The 22,933-nt window shown below is 47.6% G+C and overlaps 1 protein-coding gene across 1 annotated transcript in view; it reads right to left on the bottom strand.

Moving 5' to 3' along the window:
* Nucleotides 1-22,043, bottom strand: part of PNMT (phenylethanolamine N-methyltransferase) — a 33,716-nt gene extending 11,673 nt beyond the window's left edge. Inside the window, exons 1-2 of the mRNA XM_078641456.1 lie at nucleotides 21,803-22,043; nucleotides 13,658-13,865 (exon numbers count right to left, since the gene is read on the bottom strand). Coding sequence (XP_078497582.1) covers nucleotides 13,658-13,865; nucleotides 21,803-21,956 — 362 coding nt within the window. The 5' untranslated portion in view covers nucleotides 21,957-22,043. The remainder of the gene's footprint in view (nucleotides 1-13,657; nucleotides 13,866-21,802) is intronic.
* Between the last annotated feature and the right edge of the window lie 890 nt (nucleotides 22,044-22,933).

Genomic DNA, 22,933 nt, shown 5'->3' with positions numbered 1-22,933 from the left:
CGCAATTTCCTCAACTTACTTGAGTTGGAAAGGGAGGAGGTTGAACTCAGGAAACCTACGGTGAGATCAATTTATCAATTTTTGATCTCCCCAGTCATGGAACCTTATTTGAAGTACGTGACTAATTCTCACCATCGTTTCCTTTTAGTCAGATTCAGGTTCAACCTCATCCACCTCACACTTGGTACCTATCTGAAGTGGGGGACCCCCGCAGATGTTCCACCCTGCACCTGTGATAGTTTTTCTACACAGGACACGCTCCACTTAGTGATGTTCTGCGAGCACTATTTGGTGGCCCGTAAACATTTTTTATACCATGTTCTGAAGGAACTAAAATTCGTCCAGGTGAGGCCTGCTCTTCTACATTTACAAATGCTTGATTCTATGCAGGTTACTTACAGTGTAGCCAGCTTTTTGGTAGCAGCAGCACGTATAAATAAAATTAGACTCACCCAGAAGAACTCACTACCATGAGGACATATAACATATTGAGGATTGTTTGGAAAATTGGGTTGGACTTTTATTTATGACACTGATTTTGTCCCCTCTCTCTTTGTATCAAAGATTTTAACTGTTTTTAGATTGTTTAAATGAACTGCAATCATGTGTATATCTTATTTCTGTACAAATTTTAATGTGTATATAATGTGTACAAAATAAATTCTGTATTGCATTGCTTTTATGGATTTTATTAACCGAAATAAAGATATTTGACTGACTGACTGACTGGTGAAGATGGAAGAGGTAGAGAGCGGTGAAGTACAGAATGGGACAGAAGAAGGATGGAAGAGGTAGAGAGCGGTGAAGTACAGAGTGGGGCAGTAGAAGGATGGAAGAGGTAGAGAGCGGAGAAGTACAGAGCAGTGAGGTAGAAAGATGGAAGAGGTAGAGAGCTGTGAAGTACAGAGGGGTTAGGTAGAAGGATGGAAGAGGCAGAGAGGTGAAGTACAGAGTGGGACAGTAGAAGGATGGAAGAGGCAGAGAGAGGTGAAGTATAGAGTGGGGCAGTAGAAGGATAGAAGAGGTAGAGAGGGGAGCAGTACTGAGAAGTGAGGTAGGAAGATGGAAGAGGTAGACAGAGGTGAAGTACAGAGTGGGGCAGTAGCAGAATGGAAGAGGTAGAGAGCGGTGAAGTAGAGAGTGGGGCATTAGAAGGATGAAAGAGGCAGAGAGGTGAAGTATCGAGTGGGGCAGTAGAAGGATAGAAGAGGTAGAGAGCGGTGAAGTACAGAGCAGTGAGGTAGAAAGATGGAAGAGGTAGACAGAGGTGAAGGACAGAGTGGGGCAGTAGAAGGATGGAAGAGGTAGAGAGCGGAGACGTACAGAGCAGTGAGGTAGTAAGATGGAAGAGGTAGACAGAAGTGAAGTACAGACTGGGGCCTAAATCTTCATTTTATTATTAGTAAGTACACAGTGGTCAAGGAGGGGCTTCTATATTTGGGTTTTATGGATCTATCTTCCGCATTTGATTTGGTTAATCGTTCTAAATTATGGTTTATTTTGCGGGACATGGGTTTGGACATCACGTTGGTTAATTTTTAAAAGGTCTTCACCAGAACTCGTCGGCTTCTGTTAGGGTAACAAGGGATGGCAGATGTACTGAGCAATTTAGATCAAGAAGAGGGGTCAGACAAGGTTGCATTCTGGCCCCTCTCCTATTTACGCTCTACATTAATTCATTGGGCAAATACCTAGACCTGGCCACCCTGGACGTCCCGCGTATGGGAGGGTCGGCTATCCCGGTCCTCCTGTACGCGGACTTGCCCGAACAGGTACTGGATTACAAAGATTGTTGGATCATTTTGGCTCCTTTATGGAGGCCTTAGACTTATAAATCAACACCTCAAAATCCCACGTAATGGTGGCTGGTTTACGTTGGAAAAACATGAAGATCACAACCTTTAGATGCAATGGAACGCCAATCTCTAGGGTACCCTTCTTTTGTTATATAGGTGTTATATTTGATGAAAGAGGGAACTGGGGCCCCCAGTTAAAACTCAAGGGCAATGTGGTTGCAAGATCTACCACAGCCCTTATTAATTTTTCAAAAAGATTGGGTGCGAGACCTATGGAGGCTATGATCCGTATCTATAAATCAAAGTGCATAGCAATTGCCTCTTATGGGGCCGATATTTGGGGCTATGTTCCAACAACAGGGATCCAAATGATAGAAAACACGTTTATACGCTCCCTTCTGTCACTCCCTCAATCATCCCCCACATATTCCATCCACTGTGAAGTAGGTTTGGGGTATATTTCTGATTACTTAAAAATGGCCCCTTTATTACGATGGGTTAAAACCTGGTTAAATGAGGAGATCACGCTTAACCACCTGATACTCAAGGACTGTATGGCCCTAGATAGAGTGGATAGAATACCCTGGCTTGTGTATGTTAGAGCGGCATGCGTGAGGCTGGGGCGTCCGGAAATGTATCTATCACCACAGGGTCTCAGGGATGAGGATGTAGGGTGGATTAAGCGCAATTTCCTCAACTTACTTGAGTTGGAAAGGGAGGAGGTTGAACTCAGGAAACCTACGGTGAGATCAATTTATCAACTTGTGATCTCCCCAGTCATGGAACCTTATTTGAAGTACGTGACTAATTCTCACCATCGTTTCCTTTTAGTCAGATTCAGGTTCAACCTCATCCACCTCACACTTGGTACCTATCTGAAGTGGGGGACCCCCGAAGATACTCCACCCTGCACCTGTGATAGTTTTTCTACACAGGACACGCTCCACTTAGTGATGCACTATTTGGCGGCCCGTAAAAATTTTTTATACCATGTTCTGAAGGAACTAAAATTCGTCCAGGTGAGGCCTGCTCTTCTACATTTACAAATGCTTGATTCTATGCAGGTTACTTACAGTGTAGCCAGCTTTTTGGTAGCAGCAGCACATATAAATAAAATTAGACTCACCCAGAAGAACTCACTACCATGAGGACATATAACATATTGAGGATTGTTTGGAAAATTGGGTTTGACTTTTATTTATGACACTGATTTTGTCCCCTCTCTCTTTGTATCAAAGATTTTAACTGTTTTTAGATTGTTTAAATGAACTGCAATCATGTGTATATCTTATTTCTGTACAAATGTTAATGTGTATATAATGTGTACAAAATGAATTCTGTATTGCATTGCTTTTATGGTTTTTATTAACCGAAATAAAGATATTTGACTGACTGACTGACTGACTCACTGACTGGTGAAGATGGAAGAGGTAGAGAGCGGTGAAGTACAGAGTGGGACAGTAGAAGGATGGAAGAGGTAGAGAGCGGTGAAGTACAGAGTGGGGCAGTAGAAGGATGGAAGAGGTAGAGAGCAGAGAATTACAGAGCAGTGAGGTAGGAAGATGTAAGAGGTAGACAGAGGTGAAGTAATAATAATAATAATAATAATAATATGTCATTTGTAAAGCGCCTGGCTGCACAAAACTGTGTGTCCCCGCGCTAACTGCAGTACATCCAGTCCCAAGGGAAGAAGCTGTGGATATCATCCGGGGAAATTACAGACTGAGGAACAAATGGGTTTTTAATTGTGCTCTGAATCTAACTTCAGACGGCTCCATTCGTAAATGGAGAGGGAGGGCATTCCAGTATTTAGTCGCCAAATGACGAAAGGATCTGCCTCCCATTTTGGCTTTTATGATGCGGGGAATTTTAAATAGCATCTTGCCTGAAGATCTAAGATCTCTTGTTGGGCGATGTGTGATGAGAAGGGTTTTCAAATATTCGGGGCCTTTATTCTGAGCGATGCGGTGGGCATAGCAAAGTGTTTTTAATTTTATCCTCTCTTTGATGGGGAGCCAATGGAGATTGGATAGAGCAGATTTGGTTGATGTTCTTTTAGGGAGGCCTAGCACCAGTCGGGCAGCTGTGTTTTGTACACATTGGAGTTGGTGAAGGCCCTTCTGGCTGAGACCTATAAGGAGGGCGTTCCCATAGTCCAGATGGGGTGTTATTAGCGCATGGACTATGGTTTTTCTAGCTGTAATGGGAATCAAGTCTAATACTTTTCGAAGGATTTTTAAAATGCCCAAACATTTTCCAGTGACTTTGTTAACTTGGGTTTTGCCAGAAAGGTCTGAGTCCAGCATGACACCCAGATTTTTGACCGCCTCTACGGGAGTGGGTGGTAAGCCCAGTTCACTGGGCCACCATGTCTGAGACCATATAGGGGTCTCTCTTCCCACCACTAAGACTTCTGTCTTGTCTCCGTTCAGTCGGAGACAATTGTTGTTCATCCAGATAGAAACGGCCAACAAACAGTTTGAGAAGTTGGTGGCCAGTTCATCCGAGTTAGGCGTCAATTTGAACACTAACTGGGTGTCGTCAGCATAGCTGACAATGCCCACCCCGTAACTCTCCACCACGTGTGCCAGGGGTTCCATATAGATATTAAATAAAGTTGGGCTCAGACCGGAGACCTGTGGAACCCCATGGCTTACACTGCGGGGGGAAGATCTAAAGGGTGGGCAATGCAGCTGGAACGTTCTGTTGGTCAGAAAGGACCGAAACCACGCGAGTGCCGGACCATTGACTCCCAGATCCGAGAGGCGAGATAGCAGCGTTGAGTGCAGCACGGTGTCAAATGCTGCACTTAGGTCCAATAGGACCAACGCTGCCGTCTCGCCCTCGTCCACCATCTTCCGGATGTATTCAGTCGAATAAAGAACTGCTGACTCCGTAGAGTAGCCCGATCTGAATCCTGACTGGGAAGGGTGGAGGAGAGCTTCTTTCTCCAAGAACTCCATAAGTTGTGTATTAACCACTTTTTCTATGACTTTAGCACAGAACGGGAGAAGTGAAATAGGCCGCAGATTTGAGAAATGAGACAAGTGGATATTCGGCTTTTTTTTAAGAGGCATCATCTGTGCAGTTTTCCAGGTTTCAGGTACATAGCTTTCCTGGAAGGATAGAGTGATCATATAGCTGATATGGTCAATCAGCACACTTTCCATGATTCCCTTACAATGCTCTGGAGGGCAAATGTCAGTAGGGGAGCCCGAGTGAATTCCATTGATGATCTTCAATAGATCTTGATTATTCGGGATTGCAAAGCTGGTAAGTGAAGATTTATGTACCTTGATGATGTTATTGTTTACGTTACTATTTGCCAGAGTATCATTATTTACAAAGGTTGTATGAATTTTATCTACTTTCTCTACAAAGAAATCTGCAATTTTTTCACATATCTCAGCAGAGTATGTGTCTTGAGTGTCTAACCGCTTGGGGGTAGTAAGTTCTTTATAGATGCTAAACAACTCTTTTGTAGGATTCTCTGCCTCCTCAATTCTACTTTTATAATGCTGACTTTTCTCGGCTCTGACCATTTTTTGGTATTTTTTTAGCTCAATTCTGTAGCTTTCTTTAAGTTCGGGAGCGTAATTTTTTCTCCACTTCCGCTCTATTGATTTGCATTGGGCTTTTGCCATTCGGAGCTTTTCTGAGAACCATGGAGCCGTTTTAGTTTGTCTCGATGGCGGTTTAGTGGTCCAGGGGGCAATTTTATCAAGTGCTGCCTCTAACCATTGTTCGTATTTTTCCCAGACCTCTTGCAAGGAATTGCCTTTAGGTGGGGATTGTTCCGCTAGCCTGATGGCAAAGAGTTCAGTATTGAATCTCTTCCAATTTCGTCGTTTGAGGGGAGGGATCTTAGTAGATAGAGTATTAGTGGAAGTTCTTACTATCTCAAAAGGCACCATACTATGGTCAGACCAGATCAAGGGAATTGGGGGGGAGGTCTTTATGCCATCCCAATTTCCAAAAATAGGGTCTAGAAGATGTCCCTGTTGGTGTGTGGGGGTTGTGGAAAGAAGTTGTAGATCTAACGAATTGAGTGCGGCCATAAGAAATTGCGCTTCATTGGAGTTTCTGTCTTCAAAATGAAGATTAAGATCCCCTAAAATAACTAAGTTGTTATGTCTGACTGCCAACTGAGTGGCTGTTTCAATAAGATGGCTGCAGAAAGATGCTGCATTTCCTGGAGGCCTGTAAATGAGTAACCCTGTAATCGTGGTGGTAGGGTCAATTTTGATTGAAAAAATACCGCATTCACTATTACTTATGGTGGATTTGGTAAGTGTGCATTCTAACTCGGCCTTACAAATAAGTGCAAGACCACCTCCACGTTGCTTTTGCCTATCAATTCTTAGAAGGCTGTACTCCGGAGGTATGGCTTCCAGAATATCCGGAGAGGAAGATTCTTCTAGCCATGTTTCAGTGAGAAACATGGCATCTACATCTTTGTTTGTTAGTAGGTCGTGAATTTCCAGTTTGTGTTTCGGCATGGACCTACAATTTAGAAGTGCCATCTTCAAGTTGGCTTTTTTTCCTACAGTCTTATGAATTATGGGAAGTGTTTGGTTACATAGGCTACAGGATATGGGTATTGCGACAGGATCAAAGGTGTGGAGGCAAGCTTTGCAAAGGGGCTTACCTAGTTTGTGAAGAACTGATGTGGAATATTGTATTCGTTTTCTACTACTGCTTAAGGCTGTTGCAGTATCAGGATGGGTCGCACCATAGAGTCCTGCCCCAAGCCCCGGTCGTTCGCGGACGGGCGCAGACGGGCTGGACTCTGGCGTGACTCCGGCGCGTGAACGGCACGCCCGCAATGCGCGTCCGCTGCGCGGAGCCATCGACGTATGGTTTTATGCCGTCGTCCGAGCGACGTGCACAGCGAGCCCTCACAGAGATGGCCGCTACCCTATCCCTGTCAGTCCCCGCAAATGGCGGCCAGTAAATCGGCCACACCCACAAGGTAAAGGCAAGTAGTCTGCCAACTGACAAGGGCGGTAAGAATGTTTTAAAAGCCCCTTACTTTGTCTGGCGCATACATGCGATGTTAAAATAAATGCTTTCTTTTTTATTTTTTTCCGATCTTGCCTCAATGAAAGCAGCGCGCTCGTAGACCAAAGTCCCGGGGGAAGGGAGAGGACACACGGGGAAATATTCCAACAGTATTAAAACAAATAGCAAGATTAAAAAGTAAACCTCCCGGCTCAAGCCTCAGGAGTTAGTGTAAAGCAGTAGTGACTCACGTGCCTCCACTGGTTTTATGCCGTCGTCCGAGCGACGTGCACAGCGAGCCCTCACAGAGATGGCCGCTACCCTATCCCTGTCAGTCCCCGCAAATGGCGGCCAGTAAATCGGCCACACCCACAAGGTAAAGGCAAGTAGTCTGCCAACTGACAAGGGCGGTAAGAATGTTTTAAAAGCCCCTTACTTTGTCTGGCGCATACATGCGATGTTAAAATAAATGCTTTCTTTTTTATTTTTTTCCGATCTTGCCTCAATGAAAGCAGCGCGCTCGTAGACCAAAGTCCCGGGGGAAGGGAGAGGACACACGGGGAAATATTCCAACAGTATTAAAACAAATAGCAAGATTAAAAAGTAAACCTCCCGGCTCAAGCCTCAGGAGTTAGTGTAAAGCAGTGTGGGGTAAAGTACAGGGTGGGGCAGTAGAAGGATGGAAGAGGTAGAGAGCGGAGAAGTAAAGAGCAGTGAGTTAGAAAGATGGAAGAGGTAGAAAGCGGTCTAGTACAGAGTTTGGGCAGTAGGAGGATGGAAGAGGTACAAAGCGGTGAAGTACCGAGTGGTGACGTACAGAGCAGTGAGGTAGAAAGATGGAAGAGGTAGAGAGCGGTGAAGTACAGAGTGGGGTAATGAGGTTCTGTGAATTCTGAACCCATGGGTTCCATTTTGTGTATGGCAGCCATTTTGTGGTTGCCCTCACATAGGCCGATGACTGTGGCTGAACTAGTCTTTTAAGGACATGTACACCTTAGCTCGAGTTCGTGCTGACTCCGGTTTGACCTGAGTGAACTGACCCTGTTGCCTGAAGCTGACCTTGTTAAACAAGTTCCTGCCCTTTAGCTGATCAAGATTGAGGATCAAAGCACAGGACATTGTAGAGTTTTGTATGCACACACACACACCCCTTATCCTGCATCTGTTTTCTGTTCCTTCTTTTATGGTCTGTTTATGATATGGGTTGTGGTCCTTTTATTATGGGTTTGTCCGGCTTGTGTAAGAAGGAATGTTAGGCATTTTGCATGCTTGCAAAAGCAAGGACTGCCCCTTTCTTTTATGCTGAGTTTTGTAACCCTAAGCATATAAAAGGCCTCTGTGCACTGTTCTCTTGAGACTACCTCATTCAGTTGCTACGGCTTCTCTGTGACGTGGCCTCACTTATTAAATTTAATAAAGATGTCTTTTCATATTTTCAGCTTCTGTGCCAAGTTCTTTTTTCTATTAGTAAGTATTCCCTGAGAATGAAGATTTCATTTCTTCCGCAATAGAAGGATGGAAGAGGTAGAGTGCGTAGAAGTACAGAGTGAGGCAGTGGAAGGATGGAAGAGGTAGAGCAGTGAGATACAGAGTGGGGCAGTAGAAGGATGGAAGAGGTAGAGAGCTGTGAAGTACACAGTGGGACAGTAGAAGGATGGAAGAGGTAGAGAGAGGAGAAGTACAGAGCAGTGAGGTAGGAAGATGGAAGAGGTAGACAGAGGTGAAGTACAGAGTGGGGCAGTAGAATGATGGAAGAGGTAGAGAGCGGAGAAGTACAGAGCAGTGAGGTAGGAAGATGGAAGAGGTAGACAGAGGTGAAGTACAGAGTGGGGCAGTACAAAGATGGAAGATGTAGAGAGCGGAGAAGTACAGAGCAGTGAGGTAGGAAGATGGAAGAGGTAGACAGAGGTGAAGTACAGAGTGGGGAAGTAGAAGGATGCAAGAGGTAGAGAGCGGAGAAGTACAGAGCAGTGAGGTAGGAAGATGGAAGAGGTAGACAGAGGTGAAGTACAGAGTGGGGAAGTAGAAGGATGCAAGAGGTAGAGTGCGTAGAAGTACAGAGTGAGGCAGTAGAAGGATGGAAGAGGTAGAGCTGTGAGATACAGAGTGGGGCAGTAGAAGGATGGAAGAGGTAGAGAGCTGTGAACTACACAGTGGGCAGTAGAAGGATGGAAGAGGTAGAGAGAGGAGAAGTACAGAGCAGTGAGGTAGGAAGATGAAAGAGGTAGACAGAGGTGAAGTACAGAGTGGGGCAGTAGAAAGATGGAAGATGTAGAGAGCGGAGAAGTACAGAGCAGTGAGGTAGAAAGATGGAAGAGGTAGAAAGCGGAGAAGTACAGAGTGAGGCAGTAGAAGGATGGAAGACGTAGAGAGCAGAGAAGTACAGAGTGGGGTAGTAGAAGGATGGATGAGGTAGAGAGCAGTGTAGTACAGAGTGGGGCAGTAGAAGGATGGAAGAGGTAGAGAGCGGAGAAGTACAGAGTGAGGCAGTAGAAGGATGGAAGAGGCAGAGAGCGGTTAAGTACAGAGTGAGGCAGTAGAAGGATGGAAGACGTAGAGAGCAGAGAAGTACAGAGTGAGGCAGTAGAAGGATGGAAGAGGCAGAGAGAGGTTAAGTACAGAGTAACCCTGGGCGTAGTGTGCGGAGTTGGGCTCCGCAGAGCTACGCGAAGTGGGCACATAACTACGCCCACCCGCGCACTCCGCGTAGCCCCACTCCGCGCCGCCCGCCTCCCTCCCGCCCTCCCTAAATACATCAATAAAAGTATAAAAAGCTATTAAAAACACTTACCTCTTTTGTTCTGAAAAAAAAAAAACACTTACCTTGTCTGCCGCGTCCCCGGGGCTCCCTCTCGCCGTCCCGCCATTCGCGCCGCCACCGACCCGGGTACTAATGCGCATGCGCGGGCGGCCGCGCATGCGCATTCCTCATGAGAAATGCGCATGCGCGGCCGCCCGCGCATGCGCATTAGGACCCGAAATGGCGGCGAGAATCACGGGACGGCGAGAGGGAGCCCCGGGGACGCGGCAGACAAGGTAAGTGTTTTTAATAGCTTTTCATACTTTTATTCATGTATTTAGGGAGGGCGGGAGGGAGGCGGGTGGCGGCCGGCTACGCTCCGTCTGCGGAGCGCGCGTAGTGCCGCCTGGCTACGCCCGCTACGCAAAATGCGTAGGAGACGGCACTCCGTGCACGGAGCGTAGCTGGCCGCCCACCCCTAGTACAGAGTGGTGCAGTAGAAGGATGGTAGAGGTAGAGCAGTGAAGTACAGAGCAGTGAGGTAGAAAGATAGAAGAGGTAGAGAGCAGTTAAATACGGAGTGGGGCAGTAGAAGGACGGAAGAGGTAGAGAGTGGTGAAGTACAGAGCAGTGAGGTAGAAAGATGGAATAGGTAGAGAGTGGTGAAGTACAGAGTGGGACAGTAGAAGGATGGAAGAGGTAGAGAGCGGAAAGGTACAGAGCAGTGAGGTAGGATGATGGAAGTGGTAGACAGAAGTGAAGTACAGATTGGGGCAGTAGAATGATGGAAGAGGTAGAGTGCGGAGAAGTACAGAGCAGTGAGGTAGAAAGATGGTAGAGAGCGGTTAAATATGGAGTGGGGCAGTAGAAGGATGGAAGAGGTAGAGAGCGGTGAAATACGGAGCAGTGAGGTAGAAAGATGGAATAGGTAGAGAGTGGTGAAGTACAGAGTGGGACAGTAGAAGGATGGAAGAGGTAGAGAGAGGAGAAGTACAGAGCAGTGAGGTAAGAGGTGAAGTACAGAGTGGGGCAGTAGAAAGATGGAAGATGTAGACAGCGGAGAAGTACAGAACAGTGAGGTAGAAAGATAGAAGAAGTAGAAAGCTGTGAAGTACAGAGTGGGGCAGTAGAAGGATGGAAGAGGTAGAGAGCAGGGAAGTACAGAGTGAGGCAGTAGAAGGATGGAAGATGTAGAGAGCAGAGAAGTACAGAGTGAGGCAGTAGAAGGGTGGAAGAGGTAGAGGGGTGAAGTACAGAGTGGGGCAGTAGAAGGATGGAAGAGGTAGAGCGCGGTGAAGTACAGAGTGGGGCAGTAGGAAGGATGGAAGAGGTAGAGAGCGGAGAAGTACAGAGTGAGGCAGTAGAAGGATGGAAGACGTAGAGAGCAGAGAAGTACAGAGTAGTGCAGTAGAAGGATGGTAGAGGTAGAGCAGAGAAGTACAGAGTGGGGCAGTAGAAGGATGGAAGAGGTAGAGAGCGGTGAAGTACAGAGCAGTGAGGTAGAAAGATAGAAGAGGTAGACAGCGGTTAAATACAGAGTGGGGCAGTAGAAGGATGGAAGAGGTAGAGAGCGGTGAAGTACAGAGCAGTGAGGTAGAAAGATGGAAGAGGTAGAGAGCGGTTAAATGCAGAGTGGGGCAGTAGAAGGATGGAAGAGGTAGAGAGCGGTGAAGTACAGAGCAGTGAGGTAGGATGATGGAAGAGGTAGACAGAAGTGAAGTACAGATTGGGCCAGTGGAATGATGGAAGAGGTAGAAAGCGGAGAAGTACAGAGCAGTGAGGTAGAAAGATGGAAGAGGTAGAGAGCGGAGAAGTACAGAGTGGGGCATTAGAAGGATGGAAGAGGTAGAGAGCTGTGAAGTATAGAGGGGTTAGGTAGAAGGATTGATGAGGCAGAGAGAGGTGAAGTACAGAGTGGGGTAGTAGACGGATGGAAGAGACAGAGAGAGGTGAAGAATATAGTGGGGCAGTAGAAGGATGGAAGAGTTCGAGAGCGGTGAAGTAGAGAGCAGTGAGGTAGAAAGATGGAAGAGGTAGACAGAGGTGAAGTACAGAGTGGGGCAGTAGAAGGATGGAAGAGGTAGAGAGCGCAGACGTACAGAGTGGGACAGTAGAAGGATGGAAGAGGTAGAGAGCAGTGAAGTACAGAGTGGGACAGTAGAAGGATGGAAAAGGTAGAAAGTGGAGAGGTACAGAGCAGTGAGGTAGAAAGATGAAAGAGGTAGACAGAGGTGAAATACAGAGTGGAGCAGTAGAAGGATGGAAAAGGTAGAGAGCGGAGAAGTACAGAGTGGGGCAGTAGAAGGATGGAAGAGGTAGAGAGTGGTTAAGTATAGAGTGGGGCAGTTGAAGGATAGAAGAGGTAGAGACCGGTGAAGTACAGAGCAGTGAGGTAGAAAGTTGGAAGAGATAGACAGGGGTGAAGTACAGAGTGGGGCAGTAGAAGGATGGAAGAGGTAGAGAGTGGTGAAGTAGAGAGTGGGGCAGTAGAAGGATGGAAGAGGTAGAGAGCGGTGAAGTAGAGAGTGGGGCAGTAGAAGGATGGAAGAGGTAGAGAGCAGTGAAGTAGAGAGTGGGGCAGTAGAAGGATGGAAGAGGTAGAGAGCGGTGAAGTAGAGAGTGCGGCAGTAGAAGGATGGAAGAGGTAAAGAGAGGTGAAGTACAGAGCAGTGAGGTAGAAAAATGGAAGAGGTAGACAGAGGTGAAGTACAGAGTGGGGCAGTAGAAGGATGGAGAGGTAGAGAGCCGTGAAGTACAGAGCAGTGAAGTAGGAAGATGAAAGAGGTGAGAGCGGTGAAGTACAGAGTGGGGCAGTAGAAGGGTGGAAGAGGCAGAGAGAGGCGAGATTGAGAGAAGAGTGAAGTAGATGGACGAGAGATACAGGGAAGTAAGATGCAAACAGGGTCGTGTGGTGGAGGGATTGGTTAGAGATGGTTGAGGAAGTCAGAGAGGGCTGAGTGACAGATGTGCATCTAAGCACAGAAAGTGGTAGAGAGAGGCAGGGTCACGAGAGACGGGTAGAGCGGTGGGCAGATTGCGGTGTATTGAAAGAGACGGTTAGAGAGGGTCTCCTAACTGTCCATACCATTTTACCAAGGCCCCCCTGGAAGGTGGTAGCCTTGGGCAATTGCCCACTTTGCCTAACCTCTCGTAGCTGCAGTCATGCGTTCTCTTTACACCTAGTTGGTTCGATAATCTGCTGATGGGTGCATTATTGCTGGCACTGTCCGCTCACATAGGTCTACTTAGGTTTCATCCGGGTACAATATCTTTGACATAAGACTCGATGTGCGGTATGTACGTTTCTCCCACACACCACATGGAAGCCACAGTTCCGGGTGGTAGCGATGTTCATTTTTGTGGAATCAGGAGTAATTGTGATAATTATGTGAAATTCAATTCAATTCAGAGAGGTTTAGGCATTCGTGTTTACTGAGAAGACAAATTAGTAGATTTGCATTTATCGTGGACATTTGTAACAACTTCCTGTGATGTCACTGATTATGCTTATTAGCACCAAGATTTGGATGGGGTTGCATGCTTTGCCTGTCCCTGTTGCTCATTGCTTCTTAATTCGCCCAGATTTGTATGCTTTCCTGCACCACACAACTTTCCTTCATCCTGCCCTGTATTCTCTGCAACTCCTGCGAGTAGATGGCTTTGGAAAAAGCTTTATCAGTGAACAAAACAATAAAGAACAAAAATGATTTAAAGGACCGCCAGTTTGATGCATGGATGAATCAGTGCTTAATTTGAGCCAGTGGTTTCCGGTACGCAGCACCAGGACTTCATTGCCAGCACCTGCACTTAATTGCCAGAACCTGCACTTATGACAGCTGCCACATGGTGGCCCTGTTAGTGCAATTTAAAGATGAACAAAAACCAGGTCATTCTTAAAGCTTTGGTGGCCTTGAACATTCTGAATTGTCATATTTGTAGCAGTGTGATGATTAGTAGTTGAGTAAGTACAGTGGAAATGTGTGGTGCAAACTGCGGTGGCCTCCTGACGAGGGGCAGGAATGTATTTTTTTACAAATTAAGAACTGGATGAAGAAAAGCATGAACAGGAAGACGCATAGGGTGCTGCACCCCACCACCCTGCACAGCGGCACTCACTGACCCTTTGCCCTCCAGGCTGCAGGCATGCTTCAGGTAGGGACTCCAGTCGAAGCTCCCCGGCTCCTCGTGCAGCCACCTTCGGAGCACCTGCCTGTTCACCTCCAGGTAGTCAGTTAGAATGATCTCCTCGAAGTGGTCGCACGCACTCAGAAGCTGGTAGATGGTGGGCCCGGAGCCGATGTCGATCAGTGTGCGCCCCCGGATTTCACCTGCGGGGAGACATTTGAGGCAGAGTCATTCATCTCACCTGTAGGCACGTGAGCCATACTTACTGACCCGTTAAAACCTGTGAGCTCACCACTGCTACTTGTGTACTGAAGAACCCCCTAATACAGCTCCCCTTTGCCCTCAGAGTCGTAGAGGCTTGAAACCTTGGCCAAGGCAGACCGCGGCCCATTGGTCAACTGTTGTTCTGCAGCCTCCTGCCACTAAGTGAACGGTACTCTGCAGATATGTGACTCCCCCTGGCCACTGAGCTATTGGCACCCCGATGAACTGTGCCTCCTGGCCAGTGAGTGGTCAGTCCAATGCGTCTTTGTGACCCCCACCCATCAAGCATCAGCACCCTGTGACCCTCTGACCATTGAGCTATTGGCACAATGCTAAACTGCTCCTCTGCTACTTTGTTCTCACCACTATGGTGAATTGTGCCCTTTGGCTATTAGCGATTGCACCATGCTGAATGGTTCTCCCTGGCCATTGAGTGATTGCTAGTGAGTGCTACTGCACCCATGGCCACAAGCCCCCACTTCATGATGTGTAATCTCATCACTAAGCAACTGAGCCTAGGGAATCCCGACCACCATGCTCCCTCCCACCAACTGTCCTCCTCTTCCTGTCCCTGCTTCAGTCATTGGATTCCTTGACCATCCCAGATCACTCACTGCTCACTGTTACCACCCGCACATCTACATTTGCCATGCCATCAGCATCCTTCCACAAACGCCCAGGTAAAACCCACCACCAGCCCCATCACTCCACTAAGAGTGACCTCGCAATAGACAATTAACATCAGTTAAGTCTGACATGCCACGTACACCCTCAATATCTGCCTGTGGAACACAAAGTCTGTTTGCAATGCGACTATCTTTATCACAATTGCTTACCCACCCCTGACTTCAGTGCCACCACCGAAACCGGGATCGATTCTAAACTCACCACTAGACCTGCTGTTTTCTACAATGACCATGCAACATTAATACATAAGCATATGAATCTCTTGACATGATAATTGTGTCAGCTTCCTCCTCAGTGGTGGCGGTGTTGGTCTTGTTATTGGTGGTGATGGTATTGGTACTGGTGTGAAATTGGTGGTATGGTGGTAGTGGTATTGGCATAGGTGGTGTGAGGTATTGGTAGTAGTGTGGAATTGTTGGTTATGTGGTACTGGTAGAATTGCTCATGTGTTTTGGGTGTTGCTGTTGATAGTTGTGTTAGTAGTATCTAATTGATGGTGGTGATATTGGTGGAGTTGGTATTGGTGGTGGAGGTGGTCTTGGTTTGGTGATATTGATAGTGGAATTGGTGATGAGGTTTGGTATTATGCTGGTGTTATTGTGGTCGTACTGGTGGTGTTGATATTGATTGTATTGGTGGCATTTGTGGTGCTAGTAGTATTGGTAGTGGTCTTGGTGTTGGTATTAGTGAACAATGCTATTGGTGTTACTGTTTGTGGTGTATTGGTAGTTGAATAGTATTGATGGTATTAAGGACTGTGGTGTTGTGGTTTTAGTGTTGGTGTGACAGTGTTACTATTGGTTGTGGCGTGATATTGGTGATGGACTGGTATTTGGGGTGTTTTTGGTAACATTGATACTGGCAGTATTGGTAGTGCTGGTATTGGTGGTTTTGGTGGTAATTGTATTGATAGTATTGGTAGTGGTATTATTGGAGGTGGTGGTGGTAGTGCATGAGAAATTGAATGAAATTAACAGTGTAAAGCTTGAGAGTACCTTTTAAATTTGAAAGAGTTGCTCATGCATTGAATTGCAGCCCCTCTGGAAGGGACGAAGCGATACCCCAAACAGTCAGTATCATGGGATAAGTAAGAAATACTTCTCTGGGCAAAGGAAAAACACAGTCTGTGCATATTTTAAAAAAAATATTAGCAAAAGCTTTGGCAGACAGCTAAAACTACGCTGGCGACCATTGTGAGGTAGCACATTCAACATGTGTTGTATCTGTTTGAGTGGTCGTTGCATCACAGAAACATTACAGGTGTGTCAAGAAAAGCAACTCCAGGCAGGGGCTCGGCTGAGGAAGACAGGTGCCAATACGTTTGTGTTTCCTTTCTGGTGTCTCTTCAGACACATTCAGCTATTTCAGCTATAAATTAATCACATGAGGAATGGAAGCTGCGGGTGGTTCCCAACTCCATGAAGCTTCGGATTCTTCTAGCCCTATCGGGTATTTTCAGTGCCCCCTTGGTTCTAGAGGAGGATGTTGTGGCCTCTTGCTATCTTATGCATTCGCCCCACAGACTTGATGCTCCCTGCCGCTCAGGCAGTGAGTGAGGCCATTGGATGGTTGGAATGATGAGCGCGTTTGTGCTTGAATGAGTGGGCATTAAGTGTGAGAAGGGCTCAGTAGGATACTGCTCCTGGTGGGGGTTCATCTGTAACTTACAACTCAGCTAATAAACCTACTTCTTTTATACCCTACAATTATCCATTCTTGGTTATAACGGGGTGTTAATGTTTGCCCATTAGCAGTGGTAAGCAGTGGTATGCAAAGATCTGCACTGGATAGTCAGTTCTGAGAACCCTCATAACTTTCTCTCAAATTCTATTTACAAATGTTTTATTCTTGCTTTCTTCTCAAGCACCTCTCTTTACGATACTCCACTGTGACCCATTCATTATTTTACAATCCCACACCCCACACACATTCACACGTTCCTCCCTCACACTTTCCCCAGCAGACTTGTTTTCGGTGTTCTTCTCATCCTCTCGCCTCTACCTTACACCAAGCCTCTCTGCCATTCTGCCTACCCTATTCACATCTCTTTCTTTCTTTCTCCTGTTTCTCATACACACATATTAGTTTTTTTTCTCGCCCATGTACCTTGGTGCACACATACCAAGCATGGCTGTGTTCTGTTTTGTACCCTTTCACCAATATAAAGCTTCAATTATCATTTTTCAAATGTACACCCCTGCAAACAGAGATGTATTACCCATTTAGCAATAAAATCATTGCTCAAATATTGAGGGCTGCCCCTGTGAACCAAGCTCACTCTTCCCAGACCTAAACATTGTTTCTCACCTATACACTTCGATGACGACATTTTCCCTTTGTGACCACTTCCTGCTGCATTATGTACTTCTCCCTATGATCCCTTGGGAGGTAGGTGCTACTGCCCTGCTACTCCTGTCCCCAATGACTAACCCACGGAGGCATATCACTCACTCACTCCCCACACCCCCACAATGGCCCTGGATGACCCAGGCTCACCAAAGGCCAGTATAAAAGCCAGATACTCAACTGACTGGCCTTCGGAAATGAATGATCTTCCGGCAGTAGCCTAAGTGTCGCCCCGGGTCCCACAGTGCCACGTCTCTCCAGTGGTGCTCTAAAGCTGCCGGGAGAATCCTGACTTGACATTCAGAGTACACGCTCTCATTACATTGCCCCTCTGATAGGCTTCCAAGCGCTAGGAAGAGAGTAGGCGGCTTCACTCCGGCACGTGCCAGCACCCCCCACCTCAGCTTGCTGGCGCGAGGTGCACAGTTGTTTGGGTCAAAGTCTGCTCAGAAAGCTTAGGAGGAGTAAATGAGGTGTGGAGCGGTGCAGGAATTTTAGCGCCATCTGTGAAGTGACATTTCAAACACCCATCCTTTATCCAAACGGGTGCATGTGATGGTTTTAGATACATTCTGCCACCCTTGAAAAATGCTCCCTTGGCAGCTGACTAGAATGACCAATGCAGTGCTCTGTCACGTGCTGGCAGTTTAACTTGCTTCTAAGCGCCCCTAGTTCATAGTGGTAAGTGAAGAAGAAAGTCAGGCGCAGGCTGCTGGCCGCCCCACCTCCTCTGTAGAGACTGCACCAACTGGAGACATCTTTTTATCAGTCTTGTATGCTACCACTATAAAGGCATTATTTACAACAAGGGGTGGTGATGGACAGAGTCTCTGAATTAAGCAGAGTACTCTCACCCAGTCAAGAGATCAGGGCTAGATCCAACACCGTTTTTTAGCTCATTGCACCATCCCAGTTTCAGAACCTGGCTGTATGCAAATTAGTCTGTCCCTGGCCCAGTGCATCATGGGAACAGGGCAGACCAGACTACAAAAGCCAATTCTTACACTGGGAAGGAAACAAGCTTCCGGGGACCGGTTTCTGGCATTACAGCCATCTTCGGCCCGGCTTGCTTGAATCCTGATGGTGCAATGAGCAAGGGACTCACATCTGAGTATACCCTTCCACGCTTAGGGTGGACAAAATTATTTACAACAAGGGGTGGTGATGGACAGAGTCTCTGAATTAAGCAGAGTACTCTCACCCAGTCAAGAGATCAGGGCTAGATCCAACACCGTTTTTTAGCTCATTGCACCATCCCAGTTTCAGAACCTGGCTGTATGCAAATTAGTCTGTCCCTGGCCCAGTGCATCATGGGAACAGGGCAGACCAGACTACAAAAGCCAATTCTTACACTGGGAAGGAAACAAGCTTCCGGGGACCGGTTTCTGGCATTACAGCCATCTTCGGCCCGGCTTGCTTGAATCCTGATGGTGCAATGAGCAAGGGACTCACATCTGAGTATACCCTTCCACGCTTAGGGTGGACAAAATTATTTACAACAAGGGGTGGTCGTTTTTGGCCACTATAGGTGTGGCAGGGTATACTCAGACATGAGTCCCTTTCTCACTGCTCCATCAGGATTCAAGCAAGCCGGGCCGAAGAGGCTGAAATGCCAGAAACCGGTCCCCGGTAGCTTGTCTCCTTTCTGGTGAAGAATTGGCTTGGTAGTTTGGTCTGCCCTGTTCCCATGATGCACTGGGCCAGGGACAGACTAATTTGCATATAGCCAGGTTCTGAGCTGGGATGGGGCAGTGAGATAAATAACGGTGATGGATCAAGCCCTGATCTTTGGACTGGGTAAGAGTGGTCTGCTTAATTCAGACACTCTGTTCATCACCACCCCCTTTTCTGAATCGTTTTTGGCCACTATAGGTGTGGCAGGGTATACTCAGACATGAGTCCCTTTCTCACTGCTCCATCAGGATTCAAGCAAGCCGGGCCGAAGAGGCTGAAATGCCAGAAACCGGTCCCCGGTAGCTTGTCTCCTTTCTGGTGAAGAATTGGCTTGGTAGTTTGGTCTGCCCTGTTCCCATGATGCACTGGGCCAGGGACAGACTAATTTGCATATAGCCAGGTTCTGAGCTGGGATGGGGCAGTGAGATAAATAACGGTGATGGATCAAGCCCTGATCTTTGGACTGGGTAAGAGTGGTCTGCTTAATTCAGACACTCTGTTCATCACCACCCCCTTTTCTGAATCGTTTTTGGCCACTATAGGTGTGGCAGGGTATACTCAGACATGAGTCCCTTTCTCACTGCTCCATCAGGATTCAAGCAAGCCGGGCCGAAGAGGCTGAAATGCCAGAAAGCGGTCCCCGGTAGCTTGTCTCCTTTCTGGTGAAGAATTGGCTTGGTAGTTTGGTCTGCCCTGTTCCCATGATGCACTGGGCCAGGGACAGACTAATTTGCATATAGCCAGGTTCTGAGCTGGGATGGGGCAGTGAGATAAATAACGGTGATGGATCAAGCCCTGATCTTTGGACTGGGTAAGAGTGGTCTCCTTAATTCAGACACTCTGTTCATCACCACCCCCTTTTCTGAATCGTTTTTGGCCACTATAGGTGTGGCAGGGTATACTCAGACATGAGTCCCTTTCTCACTGCTCCATCAGGATTCAAGCAAGCCGGGCCGAAGAGGCTGAAATGCCAGAAACCGGTCCCCGGTAGCTTGTCTCCTTTCTGGTGAAGAATTGGCTTGGTAGTTTGGTCTGCCCTGTTCCCATGATGCACTGGGCCAGGGACAGACTAATTTGCATATAGCCAGGTTCTGAGCTGGGATGGGGCAGTGAGATAAATAACGGTGATGGATCAAGCCCTGATCTTTGGACTGGGTAAGAGTGGTCTGCTTAATTCAGACACTCTGTTCATCACCACCCCCTTTTCTGAATCGTTTTTGGCCACTATAGGTGTGGCAGGGTATACTCAGACATGAGTCCCTTTCTCACTGCTCCATCAGGATTCAAGCAAGCCGGGCCGAAGAGGCTGAAATGCCAGAAACCGGTCCCCGGTAGCTTGTCTCCTTTCTGGTGAAGAATTGGCTTGGTAGTTTGGTCTGCCCTGTTCCCATGATGCACTGGGCCAGGGACAGACTAATTTGCATATAGCCAGGTTCTGAGCTGGGATGGGGCAGTGAGATAAATAACGGTGATGGATCAAGCCCTGATCTTTGGACTGGGTAAGAGTGGTCTGCTTAATTCAGACACTCTGTTCATCACCACCCCCTTTTCTGATTCGTTTTTGGCCACTATAGGTGTGGCAGGGTATACTCAGACATGAGTCCCTTTCTCACTGCTCCATCAAGATTCAAGCAAGCCGGGCCGAAGAGGCTGAAATGCCAGAAACCGGTCCCCGGTAGCTTGTCTCCTTTCTGGTGAAGAATTGGCTTGATAGTTTGGTCTGCCCTGTTCCCATGATGCACTGGGCCAGGGACAGACTAATTTGCATATAGCCAGGTTCTGAGCTGGGATGGGGCAGTGAGATAAATAACGGTGATGGATCAAGCCCTGATCTTTGGACTGGGTAAGAGTGGTCTGCTTAATTCAGACACTCTGTTCATCACCACCCCCTTTTCTGAATCGTTTTTGGCCACTATAGGTGTGGCAGGGTATACTCAGACATGAGTCCCTTTCTCACTGCTCCATCAGGATTCAAGCAAGCCGGGCCGAAGAGGCTGAAATGCCAGAAACCGGTCCCCGGTAGCTTGTCTCCTTTCTGGTGAAGAATTGGCTTGGTAGTTTGGTCTGCCCTGTTCCCATGATGCACTGGGCCAGGGACAGACTAATTTGCATATAGCCAGGTTCTGAGCTGGGATGGGGCAGTGAGATAAATAACGGTGATGGATCAAGCCCTGATCTTTGGACTGGGTAAGAGTGGTCTGCTTAATTCAGACACTCTGTTCATCACCACCCCCTTTTCTGAATCGTTTTTGGCCACTATAGGTGTGGCAGGGTATACTCAGACATGAGTCCCTTTCTCACTGCTCCATCAGGATTCAAGCAAGCCGGGCCGAAGAGGCTGAAATGCCAGAAACCGGTCCCCGGTAGCTTGTCTCCTTTCTGGTGAAGAATTGGCTTGGTAGTTTGTTCTGCCCTGTTCCCATGATGCACTGGGCCAGGGACAGACTAATTTGCATATAGCCAGGTTCTGAGCTGGTATGGGGCAGTGAGATAAATAACGGTGATGGATCAAGCCCTGATCTTTGGACTGGGTAAGAGTGGTCTGCTTAATTCAGACACTCTGTTCATCACCACCCCCTTTTCTGAATCACCACTATAAAGGCGACATTGCAGCATTGAATACATGGAAACAGCTTTGAGATAAAATAATCTTGTTTTTATATACAAACTCTACGAACAGGTAAAGTTAGTTTTGAAAACACCAGTAATGCCCAATAATCTTCAGTCTTCCACACACTATGACTTGATCTTTGGCAAATCGACCTCGGTTTTTTACTGAGAACCCTTTCCTAGGCATGCTATTGACTTTTTTTTAATGTAGATCTTACCCATCAAATCGTAAAAAAAAAACTGAAAAATGAAAGTTGGACCGGTGCTGCTTCTCAGTATTTTCAGGTGACTTTCAGATTACACAGGGTTGCAGCTGTCATTTGTACAACAGGTGTAAGAGCACCAGGGTTATTTGCATAAATGGCCCTCAAACTTCCCGCCAGGTCCATTTTGTTACTATCCAACCAGGGTAGTTGCTTTCTTACATTAGGGCCTGCTGCACCCTAGCTACCCCACTGGCTGCAAGAGGTGCATTTAACCATTGAACTATCTCACCTCATGCTCTAATAAGCTGCATTTGGTAAAATGGCAAATACAGGTACCTATGAGCAAAGCTCACCTGTGGCAAAGGCCTCCGCCAGGCAGCGCATCTTCCAGGGCACGGCGCAGTCTTCTGAGCTGAAGTCGGCGCGCGGGGGCATGTAGTTGTTCTGCAGGTAGGCGCGGGGGTTGAACTTTTGGTAGATTTCCCCAAGTGCAGAAATGCTAGTCATGGTGATGACCGGAAGGGGTGGGAAGTGTCAGAAAGCTGGCGAACAGAGGGAAAACGATAGAGGGCTGCAGAAGGCTGAGAGAAACACCGGAGGTCCGAGAAATGACTGGAAACACTGGAGGATTATGGGTCAGTAAGAAACTTTGTAGGTTAGAGAAGTGGCAGAAAATGTCAAGGGCGCCAAAAAGGCGGAAATAGATGGAAGGCTGCAGAATTGGGAAAAGGACAAGGGCTGTGGGGTGAGAAGAAGCAATGGGGTCCTGCAGATAGGGTGAATCTTCAGAGACCTGCGGGGTGCTGGATAACACAGTGGGAAAGTTGGAGAGGTCTAGCAGGGCGCGGGGTGTTGGAAGGCACCGGAAAGGCGGGAAGCGTCAAGAGGCGGAATGGCGAGAACGGTTCACGCGCTGCCAGCCTCGAGTGGTTGAAGCCTGGCCCTGGCACGCGCTGGACGCCGCTGGAGTGCGGAGGAGCGGAGACAGGCCCGTTTTAAGGGTTTGGGAAGCGCTGGCGGCAGCACAGGCCCGCACACTCATCACCCAAATCAAGTTAGTGTCTGGGCTCCATCCCTCACGCTGACACGTGATGCCCTGCCGGTGCGGGGAGATGGATATCAGTCAGCGCGCAACCGCGGGCCAGGAGAGTGCAAATATACCAAATAAACGAGCTCGGCCTAATTGGCATTTACTGCTTGTGATGCGGAGGCCGAATCACATCAGATCGAGCTGCGGAAGTAGTGTTTGTGCACTGTTGTCCTCAGTGCCGGCCCCTCCTCGCTCTCTTTTTATCTCACCCCAAGTGACAAGCGGTCATCTCAAAGTTGGGGAACCGGGTTCGAGTCTCGGCAGGGACCCTCAACATCCCGTGATTCTGGGCAAATCACTTAATCTCCCCGTGCCTAAAAATGATGGGGCAGATTTACAAGCCCATTGCGCCACTTTTGCGTCACTTTTGCCATGTTAAAAGTGACACAAAAGT

Source organism: Lissotriton helveticus, chromosome 5_1 (assembly GCF_964261635.1).
Source record: "Lissotriton helveticus chromosome 5_1, aLisHel1.1, whole genome shotgun sequence".
In the NCBI taxonomy this organism is placed as follows: Eukaryota; Metazoa; Chordata; class Amphibia; order Caudata; family Salamandridae; genus Lissotriton; species Lissotriton helveticus.
This window is presented reverse-complemented; position numbering and strand designations above follow the sequence as displayed.